Raw genomic sequence first — 9,849 nt, forward strand, 5'->3', positions numbered from 1 at the left:
GTGTATAAGAGACAGGCGCTAGCGGGGGAGTCCCGGGGCTCGCTGAGGAACCGGCCGTCGGGGAGGAGGGAAGGGCAGAGCCCGGCAGCATGAAGTTCCAGTACAAGGAAGACCACCCGTTCGAGTACCGGAAAAAAGAAGGGGAGAAAATCAGGAAGAAATACCCCGACAGAGTCCCCGTGAGTGTGGGGGGGAGCGAGGGCAGCGGCGGGGGTCCCCGCAGGCCCGGCCCGCCTCCGCGCTCGGCCCCTTTGTTCTCCCCGCCGCCCGCTTCTTGCTTTATTTCTTAAGGCGAAAGAGATTAGTAAAGGCGATCTTGATCGGATTTCAGTTTCCAGGCCGCTTTTCTCCTGAGCGCAGAGCCGTGGGTGTTCGTTCTGTCGGGAGGTGGGTGCCTGTGGGTGGGTGCGGGGCGCAGAACCCCCTTTTTTTTTCGGGGATCCGCAGTAACTCGGCAGCGAGAATGCTGCTGGGCTTTTTCTGGCAGCCTGCGTGCGTGGGGTTGGGGGGTGGGGAAGGAGCTTACCATTAGCTCTGTGAAAATGGAGGAGAACAATGAGTGGGTTAACCCGGTACTCTTCAGAGAAAACATTCGCGTCATCTGATATTTTCCCTTTATTTTTGTTTTACTTTTTTCTTGTCGATACAGTCTTGCGCTGTTCTTTTCCTTTGTATGAGAGAAGAATGATACTTCTCAGTCTTTCTGCCCTCCTGTTTAATCATCCTGGGGAAAAAAAACGTCACTTGGAAAACAAGGTCATCTTCTAGCTAAACTTTGCTTCCTCATCCTTAGGCCCCTTTGGAGTGCGTCTGGAAAACTTACAGCTTTAAAATTACTAATAATAATTGGGAAAAAGAAATTACATCGAATTAATTGTGATATTTTTGTTTGTTTGTTTCCTTTTTAATATACGTTTTGCAAATGTTCTTTCTTTCCATCCCCACTGGAGAGGTCTGTCCTAGATTTACTGCCCAGGGGTACTGCGTGCAAAATAACTTGGACTCCACTGTAAATCTAAGGACAAGGGGAAACAGTTACACCACACGTTTTCCCTGCAGGCTAACACCGGTTTTCATCTTGTGAGTGGCCCTCAACTGGACTTGCAAAAGTTTTTGGAAGTCAGTATAGCTGATTTTGGGAGCCCTGGCATAGCAGAGCGGGTTGAGCGTGCAGCGGGTCAGCAGTGAAGCTGTGCGGTTCTGTCGTTTGTGATAAGGACCGCAGAGGGCTCTGTAGGTCAGGAGTGAGATGAGCTATAAATTGAGGATTAACATGGGAGATTGTACAGCAAATCCTGAGAGATGTGTCTGGAACAGCCATGTGGGGAGCACGGGATCAGACCTGATCTGGCAAGAAATAAAAGAGGTCAAGGTGTGATGACCAGAATAACAAAGTGTGCTGTAGTTAGGGATAAATGAAAACGACGCATGATGAGGCCCAGATGTGAATTGTTGGGGGTAGCCTGTTGTCAGAGCTTCACACAGAGCAAAGGAATGCAGCAGGCAACTTGTTCTTTACATCACTTCTGTCTCTGCCCTTCCCGACAGCAGGATCCTTGAAGATGACGTCCGTTTGGCTGCCTACACTGCAGTGCCCTGATACATCTCAGCATTTTGCTGAGATTATACTGTTGGCGTGGTCCTGCACTACCACAGTCACCACCCAGCAACAACAGACATACAGATAATCTGTATCTGCCCTTTGGATTTTCTTCGTAGGTTGGTTTGTGTGTGTGAAGGGTTTAGTGCTTCAGAAGAAATACCTGTGTTATCAGGCAGAGTGAGTACAGTTGATAGATCAGCAGAGCACCTCTGTTCCTTCCCTGCTGCTTTGCAAGGGGGAGATCTCTCTTAAACTCAGTGATGATCTGGTTCAGGTCTTTCCTAGGGGCTTAGAAGAACCAGCACTCTCACCTCTTCCTCATAGGCATGATTTCTTTCCCTTTGTTATCTAAGGACCAAGCCACAAGCCACCCTTTTAAGTCAGGGTGGTCATAGCAGTTCTGCTTGTCAGTAGTTTTTAAAATTGGAGGCAAGAACTAAAGGTTTCTCTCACTGCAGTTGATTGTATTGGATATTGCCTTGTTGGATGTGTGTTAACAAATGCAAAAAGTGCTGTTGCTGTTCAGCCTGCACCTGTTTGGTGGGACTGTGGAACTGTCCTTCCTTCATAGCATTTACCAACTGCAACTTCTAGAGAGATGCATGTCCTACCACAAACTGCCTGAAAGAGCTTGAATGCCTCATACTAATTGAGGCGCTTGAAGTTCCTGAAGTAGCAGAGACACCCACATTTCTGTTTTAAAATCAAACTTAACATTTTCAGGAGGGTTTTTTTTTGGGTTGGCAGCATCCACATGGAGCACAGGGAGGAGATGCCCAAGGTAGCATCTCTGTGGTGTGACATGTTTTGCCGATACTCACTGGGATCTAGAAGGAGGTGAGTTATCATGGCACTTTGTCCAGGTTAGATAGACCAAGCTCATAAATAACATTTTCCTCTGGCATAGTGTCTCACTGATGTGACGCCACCATTTTGCTTCCAAAGAAGGCTTAGTCCACAGCAGTTCAGCTTTTTCTGTTACACAACAAATACGGTTGCTGATTTAGGTTGCCGAAGAGCTATGGGAGCATGGAGCCCTTAGAAATTAGTCCCACAGTGTCTCAGATGGAGTGTTTACACTTACAGGGTCCAACAGAATTAAAAAGTTGAGGAGGTTCAGAAAATCCAGCTTCTTGTGTAGATGGTCAAAATGGCTTCTGCAGAACGGCAAGCCAGATATGTTGAATCATGCAATATTTATCTCTTACCAGTTCAGAAATAAGTATCACCAAAAAAAAAAAAAACACCAAAACCCAAACCACCTGCCTGCAATTTTTTTCTGCACAAAGCCAGTAGTTCCAAAGGTTTCCAAGGTTTTTCATGGAAGGAGATCAGGTCACTTTGGAATACTTCCTGCATCTGAGGTCAACAATTTGCCTAGCTCTGGTAACAGATTCCTGTAGCAGAAGATTTTTTTGGTCTGTTTGACCTTAAAGCTGCTGAGCTTTGTATTTTTCTATGTTATAATGACATTAGAATATGAGAATTAGTATTTTGTGTCAATGGTCTCTGTGGGTCAGTTGCCCAGATGGTAGCCTGTGTTTTATTTATTAGATACTTATATGAATAAGGAAATATCCATAATTATATGAAGTAGGGAAAATAACCTTAAAGGATATGAATTTCAGAGTAGAACATAACTGCTGAAGAACTGGGGGTTAAAAAAAATCTCCATTCCCCAGTGAGCTGTAGTTTCTCTTTATCTTTGCTTCAGTCTAGAGCACTTGGTATTGGTGAATGCAGAAATTAGGATGTGGGACTATTGGGAGCAGGGCTAATTGTGTGCCAGGCAGTTTGGAACTGTAACCTGGAAAACAGTTCAGCTTACTTGTGATACTTCTTAGGTTCATGTACTAGCCCCATAGTAGCTTCTTCATACAAAATTAACCTTCATTGAGACCATCAAGGTGACCTGATTTTTTTTTTTTTTTCTCAACCATTATGGTTTATTTTTATGACTGTTCCAGTCTCCATTTTTTACTCACTGTGCTTAATGCAGCTGTCCTGGGCTCCCAGCACAGCTATTGCCAGTGAGTTGTCTTCTCACCTATCTGTTCTTTAATGTTTTATATGTGTTAGAGATTAAATAAATTTCTAAAGGCCTAGTAGCACCATCTCTCTACAAGGGTAATATCCTTTTCCACTCATGCTCTGAGATCCATTTCATTTTATGGTACTCATGAGTTGTTTCTTACTTTCTCTCACTGTGTCTCTCCAGGTAATTGTGGAAAAAGCACCAAAAGCCAGAGTACCCGACCTAGACAAAAGGAAGTATCTTGTGCCTTCTGACCTCACAGGTAACAGTGTCTACCTCCTTTCTTCCTGGTTTTCACTGAGAAGATCTCAGAAGTGCTTTTTGTGATCAGTACCAAGAAAATGTCCAGGCAGACTCAACACCTTAATACCCCAGTTTACCTGGCTGTCCTTGTTGTATTTTACCTTACAGCCAGGATTTCAACACACAGAATTCTCTAAGGTCTTCTGAGGTATTGCGCTGACTTCACGAACAGGCATGTGTCACAGCTGACTTCTAGCCATGATGAAAATGTCTGAATCGTGTATCATAGGCAGCAGCACAACCATCAGTAAGTGATGACCTAGCTGCAGAGTTGCCAGAGGCTGTATCCTTGTTGCAGGAACAGACAAGTTCTTGAAGTAGTCCCACTGTTTTCCACCCCTGTGGATGGAGTCATGGCTACAGAGTTCCTTTCCCCAATGATCATAGCCATTTTATGTGTGTTTACATTTGTTTTCATTTGAGAACATGAGTTAAAGGAACAGCATTTCTTTTTCTTGCAGTATATAATGGGATTGCAGAATACTTGTGCAACATAGCTCAGCAAATAGTAAGGAATTTGTTTTCAGGAGGTTTTTTTTCAGGAATGGTATGACCATTTACACCAAGGCTAAATTCTCTAAGGTGTCTTTGATCTATAGGATTTAAAGGTTAAGCTAGTTGGAGGTCTTCCCACCAATCCCCACGGCGGAGAATTTCATACTGTAGTAGGTGGAGTGTGGATTTAGAGAGTATGTGGCCTTCAGACACGTACCTGAGAAACTGCCAGCTCCAAGTGGGTTTGCTGTTCGTGTGGTTACAATCACAAAGTCAGTCTTTCCTGCATTGTTCATTTTTTCCCTACTTTTTACATACAGCATGTGACTTCCACCACCAAAAGAAAACAGCCACGGTTAGGATTAAAACAAACAAACAAAACAAAACAAAACACCAAGAAACCCAAACCAAAACGTTTTGTCTGCATCTAAGGCATTCTCCTCTGTTCCTCTCCAGTTGGCCAGTTCTACTTCTTAATCCGAAAGCGGATCCACCTGAGGCCAGAAGATGCCCTGTTCTTCTTTGTCAATAACACCATCCCTCCCACCAGTGCGACCATGGGCCAGCTGTATGAGGTAAGCCTGGCCCATCTCTTTCTGCCTTTGTTGGAGTGTCTGGAAGAATGCATTCCCTCACTGAAGGACAGCTGAGCACTACTCAACTGGCAGTGGGTGCTGCTTGGTCACAGATGTCTGAACATGGACCCTCTCGGACTGGGCTATATCCCGTCATCTGTTTAGGGAAGTTTTCATCCTGCAGTTATAAAGAGGAGCCCAAGGAGCCTCATAATTTCAACAAATTATTTGCTAGTTGAAAGGGTTGTCATATCAGGTGTTGAATACTTGCCCTAGCAGTGATACATTGGTCCTACTGCTTTAACAAAGTATCAAAATAAACCACTTAATTATTTGTATTTCGGAGGAAAGATTGTGTCTGGGGTGAATGGGCTGTGGCAGAAGGTATGCACTAGCTTTCATGTTTATACAAGAGATTTCCTTTTAGCCAGTGAAAAAGAACACGGTATCACTGAGCAACCAACTGTCTGTGAATACGTTGTCAGTGAACACCTATTCTTTGTCCAGAATTACATTTTCATGACTTGTACTGTATACTGGAGGACCTTGTAGGACACTGTGAGCATTGCTGCCCAGCATTTCTACTGAGCAGTGTAATTTGATCGACCTTAAAGGCATGTTCTGTGCCCATCAGAGGAATGTTCTTCAATTATATAGCCATTATATCGTGGCTGATTTGCAGCCTGGATTGATTTCTCCTTGATTTCTCCTTCTGCTTGTGTTAGTGTGTTTTAATAGGAGAGCTGCAGTATGGTGCCATGAGCCTTGTTTGACCTGTCACTTTTTGACAATAACTGGACAATTTCTATGTGGACTGATAAAGGTAATATGAGATTAATGCACACAGGGAGTTTTCCAAGTCTGGACATGTAGGAGGAAGGTGTATCTAACTGTCCAGAGCTGAGGCCAGGACTCTCTGTTCCTGTCCCTTGGCAGACTTTCTGTGTCATTGTAATCACTTTAACATCTCAGCTTTACTGCCCATATGTAAAAGGACTAGAAATGCAGCCACTTCTCAAAATGTTCTGAAAAATGACAAATATAACCACATTTACCTAATACTGAAGTATCTAGAGGTGGGTTTTGACTTGTTAAAGCCTTCTAAGTCTCTCCTCTCAATCTTAAGGCCATACCAGTGCTGAGATCTGCTGCACAGCCTGCAGCAGTCGGAGCCATTTCTGTTGCACATTTGCAGCACACTCTGGCCATGGCTCTTCAAGTAAATTCACTGTGTCCAGAAATGTGGCGTGCCTGAATTTAGAAGTAAAGCTGTGGCCAGAGAGGAGGAGTTGGTGTACACTCTCTTTGGTATGAGGAAGCGAAGCCTTTGATGTAAAGGAGGAGAAGGAGCGAAAGAGAGGTTATGCCCACTTGTTACAGTGATCTCTTGGTTGGGCTTTTTCACATGTAGTGAGTTACAGGGCTTTGGTTTGTTACTCTCTCCCTTTCTCCCCTTGCAGGATAACCACGAGGAGGACTATTTTCTCTATGTGGCCTACAGCGATGAGAGTGTCTATGGCAAGTGAGCACCAGCCTCTCAGGCATGCAGGCGAGATGGACTGATGGAATGGATTGGGGGGGGTGTTGGAGAGGAGGAAGGAGGATGCCTGAGAAGAGGGGAAGAGAACTGGAAGTGAACCACATGCACAATGCCATCACCTTCCATGCATTAATTATAACCATTATTTTTTAAATTGAGGGGAGGGAGGGTAGGGGGACAGTGTATGAAAGGGCGAACTGAAAGGTGAACGAGGGCTTCCGTGCTGAGGGATGGGGAGACTCCATTGTTCACAGTTCTTCTCTTGCCACAGCTGGAAGTAGTTAGCCAGTACTGGAGGCTGCTAGACAAGCCAATGTGGAGCTCCAGGAGAGTGACTGGGCAGAACGGCCATTTTTGTGTAACCCTTTCACTGGATGAAGAAGGCATGCCATGTATTGTACACTGCCCTTGTCACGCCTTGCCCGTGGCACGGGCTGCACTCCTGTGAGCTTTCAGTGAGCTGTGAAATACTTCACTCTGGCTGTCACACGAGGCTGTCCTGTGCTGACAGTCCTCACTCCAACTGCTACCTGTGAAGCGTTCCAAGAGTATTGTGTTTCCTGTCACTTCCATCAGTATTAGAAGGGCTAACTCTGAGGGCTGGGAACTCCTCAGCTGTGAGATGTGAAGGTTGGGGAAAAGAAGGAAGGATTTTTTTTTTTTTCCTTTGTTGCTTTAGTTGCAAGTGCTGGACAGAAAAATTAGAGACGACCCTTTCATTCTTTTCAGTGAAGTCAACCTATAAACTTGTAAGCACAGGTCTAGAAAGGGCCTCAAGAGAATGACTCCAACTCTGAGATAGGACTGAGTATACCAAACATGTCCACCATGGCTGCTCATCAAACTTGTTCTTAGTGGATTTCACCGAGGCAGATCCTGGAGGCTGCTGAGATTGTCTGTTCAGTTCCTAGCTAGCGAAAGCTTTTCTGGCTACCTAACTTTAGTCTCCCTTGCTGTGCATTAAGGCAACTAACTACTAATAGTCTTGTTATTGGTGAACACAGAAAATTATCTGTCAGTGTTGTCCTTGTACCAGTCTTCTGCAGATTTGAAGATGGCAGAAGTCCTGTGGGTTTAGCCTTTCCTTCCATGTCTCATCCCTGTACAGCCCTTGCACCACATGCACAAGCGGAAGAAATCAGTCGCCCCCATGTGTGTTCTGCTGGGTTTTTGTGAACGGACGACAGTGCCTCTCTGAGTCACCACAGGAGAGGTGCTTTTAGACTTGAAGGGGAAGGGGAATAGTTTCTCTTTAGTCTTTTTTTTAAATTATTTTACTTTAAGCCAATGTTGTTCTTAGAAAGGTGCCAGATAGATGCTGTCCTGTGCAAGCCTTATGCTGTCATGCCAAAGCAGTTTCTTCCCAGTGGCACAAACAGCAGATTTTCCCATAACTGCCATGACTCTAATGAAGGGATGGGGTTTAGGGAGTGAGCTGACTTTCAGGAAGGTTCTGGGGTTTTATCTAAAAATCAGAGAACTGGACCTGAATTACTGTAAACATTCCTACATTTAAGAGAGGGACCAAGAGAGAGGAAGAGACAAGAAAGATGAAGACAGGCAGATTCCAAAAAAAGTTGAAGGCATTTGCTCTGTTTACATGAAGTTAGATCTCATTTCCCTGCGTTCCTCGGGAATGAGGAATCAAGACGAGTGCTCCTCTGATTGTGGAAGACAGGAAATCAGGTTTCAGCCTTCTCTGACTGTTGTTCCGCAGAGGTACACGAGGCAGAAGGGCAGGCTGGGAGTGTGAAGTGGGATTCACTGGAAGAACTGTGTGAAGGTCAGGGGAGGCAGTGTAGTGGGGCAGGAGCATCACTGCCCGTGTGATATGGGAAGTAGCAGAAGAATGGGATAGAAGGGAGGGACTGCAGAGGATGTAGACAGAGTAGTCGTAACGGGTAAACAGAAAAAGGGGGAACAGTGGATGAAATGGGTGGGTTAGTATCCCCGGTTTTTCATCCTGAACTTCAGGTTTGCTGTTCTATCATGTGTTCATCTGGAATAAATGTGTTTGGGCGAGTTGTACCTACTGCCAACTTAGATAACTTCAGTTTCTGCCTGCAGTGCTCAGTCTTCTCTTTTTGGCCCACTCTCCTCCAGTTACAAGGCATTTTTCATATCCTTTGGGTGCAAATCTGCATCAGTCTCTTGGTTTAGGAAGCTCTGAATGTTCTGAAGCAGAGAACAGACCCAGGAGGCTTTCTAGGGTAAAAGACAAGATGCAGGCAGATGGTGTGCATCTCTCTGCTGCTGTCCCACTTGCTCACGCCGTGCTGCCAAGCACGTGGTTGTGTGTTGTCTCAAATGAGCCTGTGCTTAGGCATGCTCAGGGGAGAAAGCTGGCATCGGGTGCTTGGTTTTGTGTTCAGACCTCCCCTCCCCTCCTGCTGCTGGGTTGATAAGTGACATGTGTGGGACTAATCTCAGCCGTTTGTTACATGTAGAGTTTACAGTTTAATTTAGTTATTTTATGGTTATTTTAACTGGATTGTGGCATTTACTTCTGTTTTTGCGCTAGTCTGGTATTGTACGAGGTAACGATGGTAATTTTTTTTTTGTGTGTTGGTTAGCTGCAGGTTCTTGTAAAATAAAGTTCATACTACTTGAGCTAAATCAACCAATCAATAAAGATGCATTTGAAAATCACAGGCTTGGTCCAAAATGGGTGACTGGCATTTCTTCCTGATGTGAGCTTGTAAATAAAGGGATTGCTTTGCCAGAACTTCTTGCTGCTGCATTTTTCCAGAATCCCAGATTTACTCTTATCCTGTCTACCAAAACTGATTATGTTGTCACACACACACCTGGCTGTGTCTTCTTGTGCCACCAATATGAACTTTAATTAGACCTGGATGACATGAGAAAGTGTTAAGTAGTGAGGCATTCTCTGCCATTTTAAGGCCCTGAACAGTCCTAGCCACATGATGGAGACCCCAGGTCACCACAAGCCCTGACTGTCCCTGCCAGGCCCCCAGGGCTACCTGTCACCCTGCCCATGGCCCAGGATCCCATCTCAGCCCATCCAGGGCTGTCGGCCCTTGTCCCAGCAACACCACAGCAGGGCTGGTCTCCAGCTCCCCACAGCGGTGCTCTGCCCAGCCATGAGCCCCACAGGACCCAGCCTCAGCCCACCCCCATGTCCACATCACTGGGCCTGATCCTGCCCCTGGCCTGCAGATGGGATTCCCATCTTCCCCTGCCTCATCACCACCATGAGCCTTAGAGTTGGGGCTTTGTGCCTGAGCCTGACCACCAGCCCTGGGCCTGCCCCGTTGGGTGCAGCAGGATGGGTGCT

At 45.6% G+C, this 9,849-nt stretch overlaps 1 protein-coding gene across 1 annotated transcript; it reads left to right on the forward strand.

Annotated features, from left to right (window-relative positions):
• The first annotated feature begins 20 nt into the window (after positions 1-20).
• Positions 21-9,202, forward strand: GABARAPL1 (GABA type A receptor associated protein like 1). The gene is made up of 4 exons (XM_026867728.1): positions 21-179; positions 3,822-3,900; positions 4,893-5,011; positions 6,472-9,202. Exons 1-4 carry the CDS (start codon positions 90-92, stop codon positions 6,535-6,537), a joined length of 354 nt encoding a protein of 117 aa, XP_026723529.1. The 5' UTR covers positions 21-89; the 3' UTR covers positions 6,538-9,202.
• Positions 9,203-9,849: the final 647 nt, after the last annotated feature.

This window comes from Athene cunicularia (genome assembly GCF_003259725.1).
Source record: "Athene cunicularia isolate RWA chromosome 1 unlocalized genomic scaffold, athCun1 chr1_part2, whole genome shotgun sequence".
Taxonomy (NCBI): Eukaryota; Metazoa; Chordata; class Aves; order Strigiformes; family Strigidae; genus Athene; species Athene cunicularia.